Raw genomic sequence first — 23,323 nt, 5'->3', positions numbered from 1 at the left:
CCTTACCTTCTGCAACTGCTATAGCACTGGATTTGAGATAAGAAGCTTAAGAAGGCATTTCAAGTTGGAGTGGTAGTGACCAGAAGATGAAGGGGCACACATTTGACTTCCCTGCTCTGTCAGGAAGAGACAAAAATGATTTAAAGTTCTGCAACAAGAGTATTGGGAAAAAAAGCCACAGAAGGTCCATTCTTCTCATAGCAATCTCTCTCATTCTTAATATAAGATTGGGGTGAAACATTAAAAATTACGATATCTGAGAAGGATTTAGCTCACGGGTAAAACAAAAAAAACGTTTGGGGACCCTTAAAATAAAGTCTAGGCAGAGTAAGATTGCGGGTGGGGAGGGCAGAATGGAGTATTTAATGATTTAAGTGGCAGGGATACAGGTTCCCCAAGAGGGGAATGTGTAAGGAAAGGGACTAGGAAGGAAGGTTTCCAGCAAATCCAGCCCTGTTGGCTTTACACTTGTTTGCTGTGTGCTTTCAATCCTCACCTCTCCTTCAATTACTGTTGTCCCTTTATGTAGAATATATTTGGAAACAGCTGCCTGCCTCCTTACAGATTTTACTACTGAATGATGTATCCCCAGAAATGGCAGACCTTTTAACTAGCTTAAATATATCACTTTGTGCCCAACATTTACCATGCTGTAGGCAAATTATTTGTTATTTCACATGTATAGGGTTAAGTATTATACTAATGATAACAAAAGGTCTTTACAGATATGGGGACATGCTGGGAGCCAGCCTATTGAGGGCTACATTGGGGCTTTAGCTGGACAGTTCTGACATATCCTTTTCATTAACAGTGCCCAACTGGTAGACCACTAGAAATGTTTTCCCACTAAACCTACTGCAGCATGCCACTCTCTGACTTGCATAATAAACAGGGTAAAAAAAACACAACATTATTTTATTATTAAAATGTTTATTTTTCAATATTAATATAAAAGGTAGGGAGAACAGCAGGTATTCAGCACAACTCTGGAAATCTCAGAGCACTGGAATCCTGTTATTGTGCCGGTCGTCCTCCTCCGTCACACAAGGAAATAGAATTCATAAAACAATTATTAACATCTTAAGTACCAGGATCAATTAATTCCCGGAGCAGGTTCTTCTCTCAAAGCAGAGGCTAAAGCAACAATTCATATTCATTTGGTTTCTTCCCTCAGCCAATAGTTGATAAAGCTCTTTTTAATGGTTTGTTATCCAGTAGCAACTTTACAGATGTTGGATATATTCTAAATGGGCAATGGGCAACCTGGCAGAGAGAAAGGTGCAGTAGGCTCTCTGTGTCACCTTGGATTGGGGGTATTTGCACAGTGATTTTTACTAACACACCGAAACACATTGGGAAGGGAAGGACCCGCTGCTGCATCTCTTTTCATGAATTCCAGCTGCCTTATTCTTTGGACAGGCCATTTAGAATATCAGTTACCACAGCTGTGAAGCTGATCCTGAATAAGAACCAAAAAACATATTTCTGGCTTTGAGCAGTGTTATTAGAGCTTGTGGTCGTTATACCTAATGGACGGAACACTTCTTTTAGGATTTATCTTGAAATCTTTACCTAACAAATATTATAGAAAGGATTGAATCTTTATATATGCTTGTTTCTTTCTGAAATAGATTCCTCTGCCCCCTAAGCAAAGAATATATATGCCCCTCTTTTAAATATACTTTCTTTCAGGTTTTGTACAGCTAATACAATCTGACAATATTATCAGCAGTTTTTAAAAACGAATAGTTCAAGCATGTAGTCGACATCGGACTGTTCCTAATGGTAAATTCTAGTTTACAGCTCGTGCCAATCCAAGTGATGCCAGTAGTACTTTCGGCTCCAAAGAAGGTCATTTTCGAAAGCCTGCTTGCTAACCATAAGCCCTGCATGGTGTTCTCAAATGTTTGCCTAAAAGAATTTTAGCATAGATACTGTCCCTTTATTTATTCAGTTTCCCAGCATGCCACGCACAGATGAACAAGAAGCACTGCTATTGATATTTAAGGCATAATGAATGGGAAACCTTGTCTTTAAGAAAAAAAAAACAGGGCGCCCCTATCTCTTATAGGGCAAGTGATAAGGCAACTGCTATCAATGGAACTGTAATTTATGGAATAGGTTACAGAATAGTTTTCAGTCTGTATGCTTTAAAATATTACTCTCAGTCCCTGATTAGCTGGAATGTAGTTATATATGCAGTGAATGTTTAAGAGAAAAATCAAATCAGTGAAAAATTTAAGATTTGTTCCTTAATAGACCACAGCAGTATTTCTGTACTTTATAGATAACAGGTTTCTGTATAATACATCCCATACTATTAATTATTAGGCAACTGCTTTTTTTTAGCAACCTTAGAACAGGGCTGCAGTTAAGAACGGAAGGAAAATGATTGCCTATGATTCTTGCAGCTGTAGTAGCTATAGGAACAATTTTACACTGAAATCTTATCTGTTAAGGGTTTAGTACAAATAAAATCATTATCTCTTGTGGTGCAGCAGAACAAGAACTTACTCAAGAGAAAAGAAGCATAACAGATGGTGATGTGGTATACAGAATTGCAATATACCCGCATAAAAAATGTGGTTAGGCCAAATGTAGGTCCCTTGTATAAAAGATTAGATGGAACAACGTTCTCTGCTTTTAAAAGGATTAGTTGCAAAGTTATCCGCCCTTATAAGGCTTAAGAGCCTCTCACGCTGAATTATGGTTGAGAAGTGCAGAGCTGGGAGAAGCTTATGTGCATTGTCTACTAATGGTTAGTTACTGATTAAACGCAGACTTCAGTTCTTTAAAGGCAGCTCTGCGGTTTTTCTTCTCTTCTTCCTGCCGTTTCCTCTCTTCCTGCTCTGCACGGATCTCTGCTTCAAACTTACTGGATGAGGAAAGAGCCTGGACCTGTGGCCACCACATAAGAGAGAAAGAAGAGGGGGTCAGAAAAGAGGAAATGGAATATACAGAATGATCAGGCATGCTAGGCTGGGCAAATTTATGCTAACCAGTCTATCTCTAAACACCAATACAAGTAAAAAACAAGATCCATGATCTTAATTTCATGTGAGTAAGGTTACACCTAGGGTTGCCACCTGGCCGGTATTTTACCGGCGTAGCCGGTAAAAATTATGGTTGATCCCAATATTATTAATAGGGTAAAAAGATAAATACTGTATATAGGAAGGCCGGTATTTTTTTCCAGAAAAGTTGGCAACCCTAGTTACACCATGTAGTATTACTTTTATTCATAAGTCAGTGTCGGCGTTTGAAGCAATTTTGGGTTCCTGGGAGAAAAAGTGCCAACACCGAATAGATTTAAGTTGTAATGAAAAAATACAATATCTTGCAGTGTCCTAATTTACGGATAAAAGTCGTAATAAAGTACTTCTCTGCTGTAAGAATAAAGCCCAGTGAGTAGTTGTTTTATTAGTATGAAGTCCAGCTGAGCCATTTGAACTTTATTGTTTTCATATTTTGTTTAAACTTTAGGTTTAGGCAATGTTTGTAGTTTCTTTAATAAATAAAATAAAAAGCCACAGAGACATAGGCTGAATTATAGATTTTAGTATTCTCAGTCAGTGGGGTAACTATAGAGGAAGCAGACACCACAGTCACAGGGGGGCAGGGAACAGGGGTGCTTCCACTATAGCTAATAAAAAATCTCTCCAGCCCAAAAGTAGGGCAGGCATGAACGTGGTCTGGGAAGGGAGTGGGTGGGATATGGGCAGGGCGGAGGCAGGACGGAAGTGGGCAGGAGTATGGGGATAGGAGTGGGCCGGGCCCCTCTGAAGATTTGTTTGCAGGGGAGCTTGGCGCACTCTAGTTACGCCAATGCTGAAAGGTGCAGGCCAGTAGGGTAGTAGATCAGCTTCCAAGCCAGTATTTCTTTAGTTTGTTGCCAAAAGTAGACATCTTCATATAACTTTAAAATTGCTAAACTTAGGCAGTGATGCCTTGTATGTTGTGTTCTTCCAATTCTTCCAATCAACATGGAAAATACATTAGTATATTAAAAACAAGAGTCAGAATCAGAGTGGGAGGTAATTTATACTGAAAAGTTGTCTAAGTATCTATGTACTGACTCCACACCCCTGCTTTTATGAGCAAGTAGTGATAACAGTGATGGCCTTCTCTGTCCTTAATTAAAAAAAAGACACACTCATTCCACATGATCCTGTCCCAGTGCTCAAGGCAAGGGTTCACCACTTCCCTTTATCCTTCTAATCTATATAGAAATACAAAAAATGGAAAGTCTCCTTGACAATTTTAATCCATCAGCAAACATTCTGAGGATATGTCAGGTCCCACTTTTCCATAGTATATGACAGTGTAGTTTTATGAGCTTTATAATATGAGGCCTACTTAAAGGGGTTGTTCACCTTTCAACAGTCTTTTTCAGTTCAGTTATCTTCAGATAGTTCACCAGAAATAAAGACTTTTTTTTCCATTTACTTTGTATGTTCTGTTTGTGACCGTTTTTCTAATAGTGAAGTGTGATGGGTATATTAGAGGTTTCTTTGTAATGTGGTCCTCTTTATTAAATTTTGGTTTGGAAGCTGGAGTTCCCCTTTAATGTTGAATTCTTGAAAAACTGTAAAAAACAATGGAAATCGGCCGAGTCTTTCTTTCTAGTGAAAATCAGAAAACAACTAAAAGGGATAAAAAGGATTTTGGAAAGTGAACAACCCTTTAAAAATATATGTTTAGTGAAATATAATATATACAAAGAGGTCAGTGGAGCTCTAGAGTAGACTTGGGCCCCTAAAAAAAGCCTCACTGAGGGCCACATACTGCCTGGGGGCCTCCAGCTGGCTAGTTGAGACTGCAAAACAATGTACGTGACTCAGTACTGATCTTTAGCCAGAAGAAATAGGGCACATTAGGCAAACTAAAGGTTGTGTAGATTTTTTATATCTGGGATAATGGCAAATGCTGTAAAGGAATAAAGCAAGTTTTTTCCATACACCATACCAAAACTGTGCAAAGCTACCGTATCTTAAACTATCATGTAAGTATAAAAGGGTACTATCAAACACATTAAACAACAACTCCACAAAATATACACAATAGGATAGTTTTTATACTAGCATCTGAAATGTATTGTGGTGTATCGCTGTTTTTTTGTTTGTCGGTTAAGAACGGGAATTACTAGGGTTATGTAGTAAATGGGATAAACTGCATATATGGAGTGACCAGTGGCAACCAGTTAGATTTCAGTATTACAACTGCAAAAGAAATATAAAAGCGAATTGCTGATTGGCAATTTTTTTAACTGAAAATGTAATAATGCATAACCGCCTAGTGTCCCTAGTCCCTACCTGCATGGCATTTCCTGTGTCGGACTGGCCCACCGGGCTACCAGGAAAACTCCCGGTGGGCCCAGGTGTCTGTGGGCCCTTGTGCTGCTAAACATTTGGCCTATTTCATGGTCATTCCCTATTTCTTTGAGATCAAAGATGCTAAATAGATGGAATAATAGATTACAGTATGTAAAGAATAGAGACTAGGAGAATAGAGGTTGAGTGAGGAGAAGAAGAATAATATTACAGAGAGTGGGCCCCTGGTCTATGGTTCTTTGGTGGGCCCCTGGTCTAAGGTTTTTGGGTGGGCCCCTGGTGTCCCAGTCAACACTGGGCATTTCTATTACCAATTGGTGGAATCAGCTTAAAACTCCCCTGTTCTGCTGGGCACCAGATTGGCATCAACTCTGCTCAGCTCACCTTGGCCTCAAAGAAGTTCTTGGCACCTTTCACTCCCTCAACGTCCACATCAATCTCGGAAAGTTTAGCCAGCGCCAGCAAGCCACTGTCCTCCTCCAGCTCCCCGGCTGCTGCTTTGTGAAAGATCAGTAGAAACTGGAAAAACAATGCAAAGAAGATTCACCAAAAAGTCTTGCCTTTCACTCAGTCTCGGGGTTGTCTACAGAAATTAGAACACCAGGTTTCACAGCAATCTGTCGATACAGACATCTGGTGAACACTTGAAAATATCTTCAGATTAAATGGACACACATATACAGGTATGGGATCTGTTATCCAGAAACCCATTATACCGAAAGCTCCGAAATTATGGAAAAGCCGTCTCCCATAGACTCCATTTTATCCAAATAATCCACAGAAATAATTTCTCTGTAATAATAAAATAGTACCTTGTAGTTGAGCTAATATATAATTAATCCTTATAGGAAGCAAAACCAGCCTACTGGGTTTATTTAATGTTTACAAGATTTTCTAGTAGACTTAAGGTATGAAGATCCAAATTACGGAAAGATCTGTTATCCGGGAAACCCCAGGTCCTGAGCATTCTGGATAGCATGTCCCATACATATATATATTTCTTACTGGTCAGTTGCTTGTATCTACTTGCTAATGTTTTTGTCAGCAAACCCTTTAGCCCCCCCCACCACTTGTCCAATAGGCTCCAATCCTGGTATGCTGCCAAATGCTCCCCCGCCCATACTTATTCATTGCCCATTGTTCCACTGTTTCCTGGGCTCTTGCTCTTACTAATTTCACCAACAGAATCATATTTACCCCCCACACCCACACACCGACACCATGATTCAGCAAAATACATGGCTTCACATGTGATCTCTTTTCCCTTTTTAGAAAGAAAAAAAACAGAGCCAGAATCATTATTAATCTAAGAAGCAGATACAGCAACAACACAAAACTCATATATTTCTTTGAATGTTTTCAAAGTCTAGGAAAGAGGCCATTTAGGGCAGGGGCACATGGCAGATTCGGGGAGATTTAGTCGTCTGGCGACTAATCGCCTTCTTCTTTGGGGCGACTAATCTCCCCAAACTGCTTCCCCGTGTCTTCTGCCGCCTTCAATGAAAAAACGCCTGCGCCAATGCACTTGCGGCACTTCGATTTCCAAAGTATTTTTTTGGGTACTTCGACCATCGAAGTACTGTCTCTTTAAAAAATACTTAGACTACATACTTCGGCAGTTTAAACCTACCGAGGTTCAATGTTAGCCTATGGGGACCTTCCCAAGCACTTTTCTAAGGTTTTTATGATCGAATAAAAATCCTTTGATCGATCAATTACAATTTTAACGTTGATCGAATGATTTTTATTCAATTGTTCAATCGAAGTATTTGCGCTAAATACTGAATTCGATATTCTAATTCAAAGGATTTTACTTTGAGTGTCGAATTCGAGGGTTTATTAACCCTCGAAATTTGACCCTTGATAAATCAGCCCCTTAGAGTACAGCAGTGTGGAATATGTTGACACGCTATACTTAACAATAATTGTTAATAATAATAATAATAATAAGTGTTAATAATAATAAAAAATTTTAAAGCAATAGCAGGGGATTACCAAAAGGGACATACACTTCTAATTCAATCTTTAGGGTTGGTTTGCTCATATTTTTTTTGGAATATTGTCACTTAGTAATCGACAATGATAATATGAATTAGGCAAACCAAACCATACACAGGGTTTTGCAATACTTTCTGTCATTATGAATGACCTATAAATGATGATTTGTTAGGAACGTTTTATAATACTGTTTCAATATATATATTCTCGAACATTTTACCACTATATTTTTGTTGATATTTGTTAATCAGAAATGATTTACTATGGGTATATGCCCTTGGATCTTCTTGTTTACATATTGCTTTTAATGCCCCTCCCCACTTCTTTTCTATTGGTTAATTAAAGTGGACCTGTCACCCAGACATAAAAAGCTGTATAATAAAAGTTATTTTCAAATTAAACATGAAATCCAAATTCTTTTTTTATTAAAGCATTCATAGCTGTTGTAAACTCGTTTAAAAATCTCAGCTGTCAATCAAATATTGTCTACCCCTCCTCTATGCCTTAGGCATAGAGGTGGGGTAAGAAATTACTTTCCCTTTCCATTCAGCATTTTCCCTGAGATTCTGAGATGATAGAAGGCTTGCCTTAATAACAGTGTCCATAAAATGGCTGCTGCCTGCTTGCTATAATTATGAATTTACTAGATGTAAACGAGATTCATACAGTGTAAATAAAGTTAATTTTGCTTGATTAACATTATAAAATAGGACTTGGACTTTTTTTTGGGTGACAGGTCCCCTTTAAGGTATTCTGGTGATTGATGGGTTTGGGGTATATACCTGTATCTGGTATACCTGTATGCTTCTTGTTTAGCCTATAATTAAGTGCCTAGAGGCATGAAACGCGTAAAGCTATGTATTAACTTTTTTGTGGTCTAAAATAAAATTTTCAGTTTTTTACAAGTCTGTTTGTGGGATCTGTGAGTGCCTGACATTTTCTCTTTTGGTAGGATACCTCCACCTCTAGCTGTCTGGGGCATGAGCACCCAGACCCCACGTACTACTGGTGAGACTATAAACTTATTGGCTTTACACTGGGACTTTTTTCTTTAAATTTATTGCATTTTGTACACAACAACCAAACCGATCTGATACCACTGCCAATGCTGTGATGTATCTGTCTCTTTCAATAACATTCCTACTACTATTACTGCTCTAGAAGTATCCAAACATGAGCCTTATGCTGTTGTACAACCATCCCTCAGTTCCTAAATCCACCCAGAGGGGTAAAGGAGAGGCAGTGACAGAGTTTCATCATATTTATGGGATGAAAAAATAGAAGATAAATAAGCAAAGGTTTGAGAAAAGGTACTTGAAAAAAGTGATACTGCAAAGATGGGTTGATGAATCTTAACAATTAGTGAAAAGGAAGCCTACAGATAGGTGGGGGGAAATTGATCTTATTGGCACAACAATAAATAAAGAAGGAACTTTAGAACCACAAAAGCTTATGCCATTTATTAAAGTATATACTGTACCTTACATTCTGTATGTCATAATCTTGCATTAAAAAAGTGCCATACACAAGTCTATGGACTTCACCCTTATAATGTCCTCCATTCTACCATTATTTGTAACACCTCTTTGTGCTTAAAGGACACTTAAAGGTTTAAAGCCTGACACCGCTATACAAACCACAAGGGAGGAGAGGAAAAAAGCTGACCTGAAGGACTTGTAAGCAAATCAGCCTAAAAACACTTAAACCACTGTACAAACACCCCACCCCTGAGCCTTTAAAACACAAAAACACTTATTTACAAAAACATTAAATGAGTGAAAAGGCAAATATCAGAAGCAAGGCTGGACTAAACACATGAATTCTGGTAAATCACTTTTCAGCCTTGGGGAACCTACATGAATTTATTGGCAACTAAGGGATCACTTTTTACCATAGTTAACTGGAAGCTGAACGTATGAATATAGTTAGGTGGTGGGACGCTGGACACCTAAGCGCCTGCTCCTCGTGAGTACAGCACTGCTGAAGCCTAGCAACACTGTATTCATGAAGGAGGTGCACAGTGCAGAGACCTATGCCTGCAAAAAAATATGGTGGTTTGCACTTTGCACCCTACTCTGTGTGTGGTAAATTACTCCTAGTTTCTCCTCATTGGCTGTATGTGATTGGCTTCACAGGATATAAAAGGCAAGTGGTGGGAAATTTCAGGGCTAATTGTGGGCTCAGGTTGTGTTTTACTACTGAACATGGAGCTAACACTTTGTCTAAGTCCTCTTAGTAAGTCGTTGCACCTAGGCAACTACCCCATGCTTTTCTTTCTGTATCCCCTCCATGTTATATGAAGCCGGTGGGCATGAGAAGCATCAGAACAGTATGGGTGTGACTGGGTGGGCGAGGGCTGTTGTGCAGCAGATTAAGCAAGCAGTTCAGCCCCTACTATAAATTGGCAGAACTGGATCAGAGCCAGCAGGGGAGAAGCACTAGAGGAAAAAAGAGAGAGAACAGGAACCACCCAAGGCCTCCCACTAACTGAGCCGAGCTTCATGCACATACCAACAAAACCTCCCTCTTTTAGCTTTTTTTTTTATTTATTTATTTATTTATTTATTTGCAAGGTCTGGCTTATGGGAAAGCTCTTTCCAAAATTGATTGCTTTTTCATTCTTACATCTCCCTGTTAACAATATCACACTTGCAAAGAAATGGGCCTAACCCTATTCCCAAGCTATTATAAACAAAGTATAGTTCCAATGCATTCAGTCAGTGGATCTGATAAGAGAATCCCCAGTTAGATACAGTATATATTTGGGGGTACTGGCTCTTGGCCAATAATGTCTTAATATCAGCATTCAAATACTACAGCAGAATTTGAGTGACAGTGAAAGATTGATTACGAACAAGGCAGCAACCCCTCCCTGATAAGCAACCCAATAAACAAGAAAATAAATAAATTCTTCTAAGATGTAAAGTAACTGAATTACTGATGTTACAGTGTTTATGTTTAAACTGAAGTGCTCTTATGAAGTAACAATGAAACACTGACACAACTCAAGAGCTGTTTGTATTTCAGTCACCTGAAAAGGAAATAGATAGAAGTCAGGCCTCAGAGCACGAATGCCGACAGTCATAACATGATTTCTTATTCTTACATTTTGATCTCTAACAAGATCATGGCTAATAGCTTTCAAATGGATAAACTAGAAAAAAAAAAAATCAAACAAAATGAAGACTCGCAGTCAGTCTGTGTTTGGTTCCCAGGGTCAGTGACCCTAACGGACCCTGGGAGCCAACGTACAAAGGCTTCTAATTAAAAAAAATAAATACAAAATAAACGATGAAGGCCAACTGAAACACTGCTTAAATTAGGCCCATCTTCTTAATTTGTGAGTTTTACAGAAAAAAAAACAAAATTATAGCACAAAATTATTCACCCAGTATCAGTGCAAAATTTGCCACTGAAAAGAGCAGGCAAGGAATTATGAATTCCTTTTATCAGCTCATAAGGAGGTGTTGAAAGCTAAGACTAAGGCTTAAAGGAGAAGGAAAGCTCCAAGACAGTTTATTGCCAACAGATTAGCCACAATAGTGCAAGCTAGAACGCTATATTTATTCTGCAGAATACTTTAACATACCTGAGTAAACAACTGTAGACACTGTCTCTGTTTGTTTAGGATAGAAGCTGCCATATAAGCTTGCTGTGACATCACTTCCTGCCTGAAACAGGAAGCCCGTGTATACTCAATAGAAGGAAAGAAATGCTGTGTTTCTTTTGACAGAGGACTCAGAGCAGCATTACTTTGAGGGTTTACTGGTGTATTTATATGGACCTTTCTGATAAAGCTTACTTAGTTTTAACCTTTCCTTCTCATTTAAGCATCTGTGTGTTGATGTGGTCCTCGATCGGAAGCCTGGAATTGCAGCAATTAAGATTCAATATTTCTCACCTCAATACTTGCATATCGGTAAACAATCTGCTTGTTTCCATTGCCGAACGAGTACATCATATAATGTATAAAGCATTGATGTAGTCGTCTCCCAATGGATCTGAATAGGCCCATATTAGGTCCTGATCATTGGCCTCTGGGCAAAACATTTAGATACAGAAGCAGAAATATATAAAGGCTTACAGATTTTTAAGTATCTCAAACCCCTGAAGGTGTCACTGGCTAAAGGGTAAATCAATCCTGTAGGTGAAGGAAAAGAGCACTTCCCTTGATGAACAATACTGCACAAAAAGGGTTATTGTAGAGTAAAAACCTACTACATACTATATATTATTTTTTGAGTAACTCAAAGGCAATTCAATTCATAGTACTGATAATTACCAATAACACACAAGGGAATGCCCACACTTTCACATTCTTTATGTGTGATGATTGTTTGACGTGTAATAATTAGAAGCTGCTTAGCACACAAATCTAGTTTAACTGCTCATACCGGATCTGATCACTCTGTTTTGTGGAACAATAGCTTTCTCTGTACACATCTTGTTTAGCATTGATTTCATAGAGGCCCCATTCATAAAGCAACAAATGTTACTAGTTTTTAGCAAACACTGAGATTCAGGACATGTTCTCCGATTCCTGGAGGTCGGGAGCTGAATTCAAACTTAAGATAAGGGCGCATGGCAGCTTTCCCAGACAACTGGCCACTGCTTCAAACTATTAGCATATCAAGCATTGCAATTCCAATATGTCACATTAACATACTGGTCCGTTTACACATGAGACAAAAAAGCATTAGAAAGAGCTCCAGAGATGACTTTAAAACATAGGTTAGATAGAAAGCATCAAAGAAAAACCTACACAAAATCTGTCAAAACTCCCCAAGTAAAGCAACGTCACTAACTGCCGCCTGTGACTTGGAGATGCTGTGAATGATCTAACCCCAATGCTTTTTTACCCATGAGCAACATTCAGATGTAAAAAGAGTTGGAGAGCAACACAAGCATGAAAAATGTTCCTGGATGGTGCATCACAAGTGCTGTGATTGGCCAATTGGTTGCGCTATGTGCACTGGCAGCCCACAGGCAGTTTGGCAGTACACCTGGTTATTATGCAACCAAAACATGCCTCCAAACCAGGAATTCAAAAATAAGCTCCACTGGGAGCAACATTCAAGAAGTTGGTGAGCAACATGTTGCTCACGAGCCACAGGTTGGGGTTCACTGCTGTAACGTGTATACAAGCCCTATGCAATATACTTTATTGCCCAGGTCGCATTGCACACAGGGAATCACCCTGTGCAAGAAATCTCAATTGATGTGCAGGTAGCAATGACAGCGAGTAGTAAGTCCATTGATTGGGGACATGAAACATTTAAAAAATAATTTTTTGTGCATGCAGACGAGCTTACCTCTCGGAAATTCAGCTTGTTGTCAAAATCCTCATCCACTTCCTTTATCATGTTCTTAAGTCCAAGATGAGTCTGTGGGGCACCCAGCTTCTCCATCAAAAACTTCAGCTCCATCATATCAATAAAGCCATCTTTTCCGGAATCATACCTACAACAATTGAGAGAACTTTACCATTTCAAAAGAGTCGTCAAACAAGGTGGCAACACATTACACATTAAAGGAGAAGGAAAGGCCTATTTATTTGGGGGTGCCAAAAGTTAGGCAACCCAAGTGAGTACTTGGTATACTTACATACCCCGGGTTGGTGCTCCTATCAGCAGAAAACTGCACCGGCCTGGGGTTATTCCAGCGAGCACCACGGAGTGATCGGCTTCTTTCTTCTTCTTTGTTCATCCCAGTGTGACGAAATAGCCGACTTAGTTAAAGTTCGGCTTTTAAAGAAGAAGCAGGTGGTCGCTGAAAGAGCCCCGGGCTGGTGCAGTTTTCTGCTTGCCTGGGGTGTCAGGTGCGTGTATAGAATCACTTGTGGGTGCTTAACTTTTGCCAAACTAAATACTGCCTTTCCTTCTCCTTTAAGGTTTGTATGATATCCTGACCAGCTTACATTAGGGTACTACTTGTAGGCATGCTTCCTAACATGGGCACCTGTACTGCCACAGGCACGTGTGTGTGTTTCCAGGATGTATGTGACATTACATGGTGAGAAAATTACACTGGGCTGCCCAAAAGTAGAGCCAAGAATACATGCCAAGGTCAGATTGTTGCCACTCACATGCTAGGCTAAATCAGCCTAACCCAACAATATGGCTCTGGGCCAATGGTCAGGGAGAGCTGAAACCACTAAACAGAAATTTAATAGAAAATGCAAAAGTGTTCAGAAGATCGATCTAAATTTACGATTACGATATATTTATTTATATTTTTTTAACCCCCTTCCTGCCTACAGTGAAGTTGGAGAAGTGTCATACTGTCAATGTAGTACATTTGCAGGTTTAAGGTTACGCCACAGTATTTAAAAAAAAAAAAAAAAAAAAAAAGGCCCTATCCCGTATAGATTTGTTGTATAGAAAAAAAATCACAGCAACAGCTTTTACTGCATGATTTTCCACCACAAAACTATATATATATACTGTATGTATATATATATATATATATATATATATATATATATATATATATATATATATATATATATATATATATATATATATATATATATATATATATATATATATATATATATATATATATATATATATATATAGGAAATGGAATGAATAAAACAGCAGCTTTAGTTAGGATTAACCCAGCAACAGAATTCAAACGTCAGTATGGAAATGCCCTCTAATCACGCCAATCTGCGTTCGCTTACTCTCAAGAACAAGGTATAATGGTGTACTGGATCTATTCTGTATGTTTGTTTAATACATGGTGCAGCCAAACGATCTGCAGATAAAGGGCTGCTTTATTCTGCCAGATTAATCATTACACACATTTTACAGCACCCAGGCTCTGCGTCGCCAAGGTCCCACGGGCCAAAATATGAAATATCGCAGCACACAGGGCAGCTCAGATATTTGTAATCACTAACTTCAGTCACCTTGTTGCCTGAAAGATAATTAAAGGAGAAGTAAAGGTTAAAACAGCAGGCAAAGTACTATATGCCACATGCACCTACCACAGGCTAATTTAAAGCACCCGATTGGTCTGGGCAGTAGTGTTAGCATTTTGACTCACTAAGGGGGTGAACATACTGGCACCCCACAAGTGTTTTATGTTTTACTTCTCCTTTAAAGACAATTTAACAAGAATATGTCATTATGACTATAAAATAGTGATGCACCAAATGCAGGATTCAGTTCAGGATTCGGCTAGTATTCAGCCTTTTTTAAAAATCGTGTGAAACAATGAAGTTACACATTTTTTAACTTTTTATTTATCTTTTTCTCCTTTTGTATACTAATCTGCATATGCCGATTTGGTTCAGGACTCGGCTCAATCGTTCGTGAAGTATTCGGCCAAATGAATTCAGTGCATCCCTATTATAAAATTCTTCCCAGCACTCAGTGCACATTACAAACAATGCTCATCTAGCAGTACTGTCACTGTAGCATTGATATCAGGCTTGGGTGGGGGCAAAATCCAATCTCAGCTCTGCTTAAGATACTACTTTGCAAGAGGACCAAGGCATTCAGTGCAGTGAGATAAAGCCATACTGGATGCCAGTGGGGGGACAGGACAAGCTAAAGGCTAAGTTGACCCTATGACTGATACTTGCTGAAAATGCCTGATGCTTAGAGGGGCTCTAAAATGATTTTGCTGTTGGGACCAGTAATCTTTAGATACCAGCCCCATGGCTTTCATCTATCTATATTGTACAAAAATCTGTATTGGTCTATTTTTTCTTGACAATGAAATACAATATTTCCCTGTTAATTCTTCCTAAAATCTAAGCAATATGGAAAAAGCAAAGTTTAAAGGAGACATATATGATAAATGAATAAACCCTAATTGTGTAGGCAATTATAAGTAATACTGTATATCATGTTGCTTTTACATGGTGCTAAAAATTAGTATTATCTTTAAAAATAGCCCCTTTATCTGAGCTCCCTATAGATGTTCACTGGTCCCTGTTTTAAATGAGGGGTGGGCGGGTCCTAACAGTCCCTGCCAGAAGCACAGTAGGAGGGGGACAGCCAATCACATCCCTGCAGTCACACAAGCAAAGACATGCTTCAGTTCCCCATCAGGTCCTGCTAGCTGCTCATTGGTTCCTGTCCTACAGTGCAATGTGCTGAGTCCCGCAAGCTCCCCTTCACACCCAGGGAATTCAGGAAGCAGGAAGTGGAAGAGAAGGAAGTGAAAGGGATTATTAGGATTTTTGCAGAAATATTCAATAAATCAGCCTGTATGAGTATAACACACTGGTACATTCTTATTTTTTACACAAAATGTATCCTTTAATGTCTGACTTTACAAAGATTGCCTAGTTTTAAAGGGAAACTATCATGTCTTCAAGCACCACATCTCCAATAAGGTTATATTTGCTGTTAATAGAAAATAATGCCAACAAACTCATCACAAAGAGGTCAGACTACTTCCTAGATTGAGTAATGCAGTGTCTGTGAGAAGGAGCAAGGCACACGTTACTTTGTGAATGGATAGTCTTATAACAGAAATGCCAAGTCTTGCAGTCTCGAAAATGACCTGTTTCTGAAATCTCCCAAATAGTGATAAGATTTATATATTTTTTGGAAAGCCCACTAAGAGCCCACGTGCAAAGTGAAGGATGATAAGAGAAATCTGTCACAGGCATGCATTTTCTGGCACAACAAGGCACTCTCTGGAATGTTGCGACTGTTGAAACTTGTCAAGAAATTTCTCCATAGATAAAGATGGGAAAATTCCCTACATGGAATGTCAGGCAAATACAGACAAATGTTTGCAGACTGCAGTCTGCTCTCTGCCATGGAATTGCCGTACAGGATCCGTTATCTGGAAACTCGTTATCCAGAAAGCTCAGAATTACGGAATGACCATCTCCCAAAGAATCCATTTTATCCAAATATGGATAAAATCCAAATGATTTCATTTTTCGCTGTAATAATAAAACAGTAACTTGTAATTGATTCAAACTAAGATATAATTAATCCTTATTGGAAGCAAAACCAGTCTATTGGGTTTATTTAATGTTTAAATGATTTTTTAGTAGAATTGAAGTATGAAGATCCAAATTACGGAAAGATCCATTATCCGGAAAACCCCAGGTCCGGAGCATTCTGGATAACAGGTCCTACACCTGTGCATATAGAGGCTAAAGCTGGCCATAGATGCAAAGATCCGGTAGTTCGAATCCTGGAATGATTGGACGTCCCCATCTCCCGACCTGCCACTAACCATTCAGATCAAGTAAAGTAGAAAAGAACATATCAGCCGATGTTCTGCCCCTGACAGCAATCATTCGAAAGTTATGTCCGACCAAAGCTAGTGACAGTCTCCCACTGAAAATCTTACGATCGGCAATACATGCAGAGAAATTATAGGCAGCCGACAGAAACCTGTCCGTTCGACCAAATGACTGATCTCTGCCGGACGAAAAATTTCGGGACTCTCCACACACGGTCCGAAAATCGTACGAATCCTCGATTCGTGCGACCGGATCTTTGCGTCTATGGCTTAAACAGCTTAAAACAACCAACAGCTATTTCAGAGTTCAGATTTCCCCTGAAGGAAAACTTCGGGTCTTGTAGACTTTCTTTAAAGGGATCCTGTCATCGGAAAACATGTTTTTTTCAAAACGCATCAGTTAATAGTGCTACTCCAGCAGAATTCTGCACTCAAAAGAGCAAACTGATTTTTTTATATTCAATTGTGAAATCTGACATGGGGCTAGACATTTTGTTAGCTTCCCAGCTGCCCCTGGTCATGTGACTTGTGCCTGCACTTTAAGAGAGAAATGCTTTCTGGCAGGCTGCTGTTTTTCCTTCTCAATGTAACTGAAGGAGTCTCAGTGGGACATGGGTTTTTACTATTGAGTGTTGTTCTTAGCTCTACCAGGCAGCTTTTATCTTGTGTTAGGGAGCTATCTGGTTACCTTCCCATTGTTCTTTTGTTTGGCTGCTAGGGGGGAAAGGGAGGGGGTGATATCACTCCAACTTGCAGTACAGCAGTAAAGGGTGATTGAAGTTTATCAGAGCACAAGTCACATGACTTGGGGCAGCTGGGAAATTGACAATATGTCTAGCCCATGTCAGATTTCAAAATTGAATATAAAAAAATCAGTTTGCTCTTTTGAGAAATGGATTTCAGTGCAGAATTCTGCTGGAGCAGCACTATTAACTGATTCATTTAAAAAAAAAAAAAATTTTCCCATGACAGTATCCATTTAAAGTCTATTAGATCTGAGACGTGGGATCAGTGTATTGGAACTCACTTCTGCTGAAGTCAGAAAAACTTCAAGAGAGAACAGCCATTCAGACCAACTGCAACTTTGGCGAGAACATCCAAATGAGATTTAGTAGAGCAGCACAAATGGACCAAACTGGCACTCCCATAGGGGCATAAATTTAGCCTTAGCTGTGTCCAAACAGATTTTGATATGCGGCCCTTTCGATTGTGCCATGGACTGGGCTTGGTCTGAACTCACACATCCAATTAACACTATAGCAAGACTTGGGAGTGGAACTGTAGCAAAGGAAGACTGCAGTGTAGATCAGCCAAGTCAGTTGGTCCAACATGTAATAGAGGTATGGGATCCATTATCCAGAATTACGGAATGGGAAGGGTTAGTAGCATAGCTACACTCATGACAAGACAGCCAGCAACATCAATAGTATGAAGCAGCTGTTCCACGGGCCCCAGTGACAGTGCTGCAGGATCACAAAGCTGAGATTGTCAGTGACATTCACAGAGCTGCACGACAAGTGTTTCCACGTTCAGCCACACACACCCTGCACCATCCTCATTAGTGCAATCAGATGGAGTAAGGCTCAAACTCACACACTGACCTGAGAGACCTTGGGGCAAATTCACTAAGATGCGAAGTTGCGCCAGGCGCAAATTCGCCGCACTTCACCAGGCGTAGTTTCGCCAGCGCTCCGCAAATTCACTAAAATCCGAAGTTGCGCTCAGGGGTAGCGTAAGGTTGCAAAGTTGCGCTAGCGTTGATTCGCTATGTAAAGCGAAGTTACGCTAGGCTAATTTGCATACGGCGCCAAATTCAAATTTCAATGGAGGAATACGTATCAGCACTACAAATGCCTAGAAAACCTTCAAATCATCAAATAAAAATTTTATTTTGCCCTACACATGTGCCCACTGTCTAGGTAAGTTGCCATGAGTCAGGAAATGTAGGGGGGAAGGAGGGGGGCCCCAAAATTTTTTTCGATCTTTTTCAGCCTATCACCCATAATGTAGAAAACACGCCAGCGTTTTTTGGGACTTAGAAAAATTTTTTACTTTTTTTGAAACAATCCCTATCTACTCTATTGCGCTTCGCCAGGTCTGACTTGGCGAAGGAAGTCTAGCGTAAAAGGTAGCATTCAGTACACTGCGCAAGGTGTAAGGGTGCGAAGTAACACTAGCGAACTACGCCAGCGTTCGTTAGCGAATTTGCACAGTAACGAGAACGAATTAACGCTAGCGTTCGGCGCTTCGGCGCTTAGTGAATTTGCCCCCTTGTGTGCATGCCCCGGGGGGAACCAACCAACAGTGCAGGACTCAGCAGAGCAAGCACAGCCTAACCAAAGCAAGGAGGAGAACAGGTAGCCACAGTATCCCTCCTGTGCACACACACTGCTCCTATTGCTATCTATACACTGTTTACTTCAGCAATGTACTTACAATCCTCTTTTATATATATAGTGTTAGTCAATCACCACGCAGCAGAGTGAGGTGGCACTCGGGGCATGTTGTCAGTGTTGGGGCACTTAAAGGAAGAGTAAAACCAAAAAATTAAAATGCCTTAAACTAATGAAAATGTAATGTACTGTTGCCCTAAACTGGTAAAACTGGTGTCTTTGCTTCAGAAACGCAACAAACAAGCTGCTGTGTATCCATGGCGGCAGCCATTCAAAGCTGAAAAAGGAGAAAAGGCACAGGATACACAGCAGATAATATCCTGTGCTTGAATGGCTGCCCCCATGGCTACAAAGCAGCTTATTTATATAGACTATAGTTGTGTTTCTAAAGCAAACACGTCAGTTTTACCAGTTAAGGGCAACACTAAATTATACTGCCATTTCTTTAAAACACTTTCAGTTTTTGGTGTTACTGTTCCTTTAAGAGATTAATGTCTTCGATTCACACACTCCTTTGCCATAATTAAACGGACACAAAATGCATCGAAACTGTGATTCGGATCTTCATGGCAACAAAGTGCCTTTTACTCTGCCCCTCCCCCTCAACTGACTGCTTGAGTGTTCTAATGCTCATCCCCATGTTGGTCTTGTCTACAGGAAAAGTTAATAGCAGTAACGTAACTAATGGTTACACCCAGAACCGTCCGGAATCAGCAGGGAATCCCCCAGAATTCATGGCGCAAGCTGCCGGGGGGCCCTGAGGGGGTGCGGGTCCTGGTCCAATCGCACCCCCTGCTCCCCCGGTAGTTACTACACTAGTTAATAGCATTATTGATTTAGGTAAATGGGGTGTGTGTGCTATGCTGATTCACGCGCATTTAGGGCTCTTACACATGGCCGTTCCGACCTGCGCTCCCCTGCGTTCCGTTTTTTGGCGTTCAGCCGCAGGGGAGCGCAGGAATAGACGCAAGTCATTATTTGAAATGGGCCTGTACTCACGAAGGCGCGTGTAGGCGCCGAACGCAGGTTCAGACGCAACATGCTGCATTTTTCCTGCGTTCGGCGCCTACACGCGCCTTCGTGAGTACAGCCCCATTTCAAATCATGACTTGCGTCTATTCCTGCGCTCCCCTGCGGCTGAACGCCAAAAAACGGAACGCAGGGGAGCGCAGGTCGGAACGGCCGTGTGTAAGAGCCCTTAACCTGTGACCCCACTAGCTGTTGCACTAGAATTGCCAAGCATTCCCCCAGCAAAGAAAGTCTGGCACAGGTTCACCAAGGGGGGAAATGGATACCAGGCAAGTGGCAGGACCCTAAGTGTACAGCAGCATTTGTCAAGGTAACAGATAAACTATTGTGTCCCTGGCACTGCCAGCCTCATATCCATCCTCTATAGTTCTACACACTTACGGGGTGCAGGGCCAAAAAGTAATGTTAATATCCTGTCCCCACCCACGTGTCTATCTGTTCTTACAAATGGAGAAGTTATGAGGCTGGGGGTGGTAGGGGGGAAGTAGAATGAATCAGTCAGAGGCTCACCCAGAATAAGGAAGGGATAGAAGTTATGTTGCTTATTCACAGACACAGGAGATACTGGCTGCACGGGGTGGAATTAGGGAGATTTCAGTCCGTCAGGTGCTGCTAATGATCCAACCTGACTTCATGTCATTTGGCCCTGAGGGCAACTATTAACCCCTTTTTCATGCTGGAATGACAGAGACACATTTTTATTAAAACGTATTGCGCAGGACCAGCCCTTGAGTTTAAAAATCACAATCTGCAACTTTAGAAGGATCTTTATACAAATATATTAGATCTGACTAGCATGTAGGTGCCAAACAAAATGAAAGTTTGGTGCCCACTGTTATTTACAATTAGTAAATGCAATTGGGGGATCTCCCCAAACACTACTGGGAAAGGAATAGGTTCAGGGCGTATAAAGACACTGACCAACCTCACGGATATGACACGGATTGGCCCACTGGTTGACAGTCTGAATCATTCATTGGAAATGCAGCCTCATCTATTTCCGGATTGGCTGAATGATCCATATACCCCAAAGTGAAAGTCGCCAGACAGCATGATTTTCTTTGCTGCCTGTTCAGCCGGGGTGTAACTGCTGTCTGACCAAAATACTCTCTACGGAACTTCCATCTCTCTGAAAAATACTTCATTATATGAAATGAGCAGCAAGGTTGCGGTCAAATATTAAAACTGAGCACAACTTGCTAAATTGCTGTTGCTGAACTTCAGTTCCCACCAACCCACATCATCACTGATTATATAGCACCAGCAAATAACGCTGTGCTTTATATTCAACAAACAGCGGTTGTACATTAATTTAACAAACAAGGGTTACAGAGTACAAAAATAGGATCAGGTATTACATACAGTATGGTCTTTAATAGCTATGCATTTTATCTGGTGTTTACATTCAACAAACAGCGGTTGTACATTAATTTAACAAACAACGGTTACAGAGTAAAAAATAGGATCAGGATAAATATATATATATATATCTATATATCTATATATATATATATATATATACTGTAGAAAAGACCAGCAGCACCGATATATTTTGTGCAAAAATTCAAGTGTATTGAAAATGCATGTACAGCCAATGTGACGTTTCGGTCCTCTCAGGGACCTTGCCTTGAGAAAGGTCCCTGAGAGGACCGAAACCGAAACGTCACATTGGCTGTACATGCATTTTCAATACACTTGAATTTTTGCACAAAATATATCGGTGCTGCTGGTCTTTTCTACAGTATGTAATCTTTTTTACCTTGCACCCGACTTTGAAACAGTTTAGCGGAGTGCGGCCCCACAGGAACTTTATATATATATATATATATATATATATATATATATATATATATATATATATATTTATATATAGATAGATAGATAGATAGATAGATAAAGCATCAGTGTGCCCGGCCAGGCTCCATGTTACAGGCTAGGGTTGTGATTGACTAGGGTTGTGATTAGCTAGGGTTGTGTTTGGCTAGGGTTGTGAATGGACAGTGGCAGCAGAATAGTGTACCCATGCCCATCTGCCTCTCATATGGATTCTATGGGCAGGGTGGCAGTAGTATAAGATTGGGTCTGTACTGACTGATAAAAGGGGAGATGTAAGCTGAGGGCATTGGTTGCCCCTCGAGTGTAAGTGGTCATAGTGAGTGGCTACCAGGCTGAGGGGCTACCAGGCTGCGCATATGCCACACTCACTTTTTGAACATTTCCTCCATGTCCTTGATCTGCTTTCGGGAGAACTCCTTGAACTCGGTGTAAGGGTTGAAGATGTTGGCCCGGTTGGCTGGCACCACATTGCCAGTGTTGATGTCCTGCCTCCTGTTCAGTTTGGCACTCAGTTCGGAGTCAGCATTGGAAGTGAGCACCTTCTCCTCTCCATTCTGGTGCTGCTGCTCCAGCGACTGCTCCTCGACTGCGTCCGTGGGGGGCTCGTTATCTTCCAGAACCAGTCGGCGCTGCAGCTTCTGGGCCAGCTCTGTCTCTGCCATGGCTGCAGCAGGGGCTTCGGACAGTGACAGGCTGCCTCGCTCACTCACTCAACTGCTTGAAAAGTTTCTGGAGAGACTATGGGGAAGGAGGAGGGAGGGAGGGGGAGTGACAGGGAGGGAGGGGAGAGCAAACTTTTCCTCTGTCAGACCTCAATGCAGCCTTCTTCCGCCCCACATATTCCCCTCAGCACCACAACAAGTGCACCGACTGGACACAACAGGCCCCTCAGGAGCCCTACATTAGGAATCCCCGTGGAGCTGCATTTGAGTTATAGAAAGGTGGAATTGTGGCCAAAGATTTTCACCGTATCAATAGGATTTCAGTTCCCATATCACTGTCTGTGTGTCGCCGTTGTTGCCAAAAGCCTCTCATTTCCAGGGAAAGTCAAACTTTTGTGTTTTTCCCTGGAAATGTGTTTATCCCTTTGTGTAAATGACCAAATGTGCACCATATAAATGTGTGTATCACATGATCTCTTGTTATCCGCTTATCCCAGACTCAGAGCTGTCACATTATCATCACATTAGTGTGACACAAGCCACAGTGCCCACTCACTTAGGCTCACTTACAAACACAAGTGCAAAGTGCTAGATTGAAGCAAAATTGTTACCCTAGCAACCAGGTGACCATTTCAAAAGTCAGGATGGTCCTGAGGGGCACTGCCACCATGAAGCAAGTTAATAAACTCACCTCAGACAGCAGCAGCCCGCAATTTACCAGGATTGGGAAAAAGCCGCTCCTTTTAACTTTTACAGCTGAAATTCTTATTGTTAAATCAGAATTTCTACTCTTGTGATTAGTGATGAGCTTCCCCTTCTTGACCCACCTTGACGTAAGAAAAATTGCACCACCGCC

General features: G+C 40.7%; 1 protein-coding gene across 1 annotated transcript; it reads right to left on the bottom strand.

The window, feature by feature from the left end:
* Positions 1-913: 913 nt before the first annotated feature.
* efhd1.S (EF-hand domain family member D1 S homeolog) lies at positions 914-22,547 on the bottom strand. Its single transcript, XM_018265839.2, has 4 exons — positions 22,175-22,547; positions 12,641-12,788; positions 5,715-5,849; positions 914-2,898 (listed from the first exon to the last, which is right to left on the bottom strand). The coding sequence occupies exons 1-4, from the start codon at positions 22,465-22,467 to the stop codon at positions 2,764-2,766; spliced, it is 711 nt and encodes a 236-aa protein (XP_018121328.1). The 5' UTR covers positions 22,468-22,547; the 3' UTR covers positions 914-2,763.
* Between the last annotated feature and the right edge of the window lie 776 nt (positions 22,548-23,323).

This window comes from Xenopus laevis, chromosome 5S (genome assembly GCF_017654675.1).
Source record: "Xenopus laevis strain J_2021 chromosome 5S, Xenopus_laevis_v10.1, whole genome shotgun sequence".
Classification (NCBI taxonomy): Eukaryota; Metazoa; Chordata; class Amphibia; order Anura; family Pipidae; genus Xenopus; species Xenopus laevis.
This window is presented reverse-complemented; position numbering and strand designations above follow the sequence as displayed.

Bases quoted from the DNA above. Each gene is read 5' to 3' on its own strand.
- efhd1.S (XM_018265839.2), bottom strand. From the start codon at position 22,467: ATGGCAGAGACAGAGCTGGCCCAGAAGCTGCAGCGCCGACTGGTTCTG. The intron at 5,850-12,640 runs GTAAGCTCGTCT...TTGTTTTTCCAG, and splicing joins ACAAGCTGAATTTCCGAGAG to TTTCTACTGATCTTTCACAA. The intron at 2,899-5,714 runs GTGAGCTGAGCA...TGGTGGCCACAG, and splicing joins AGAACTTCTTTGAGGCCAAG to GTCCAGGCTCTTTCCTCATC.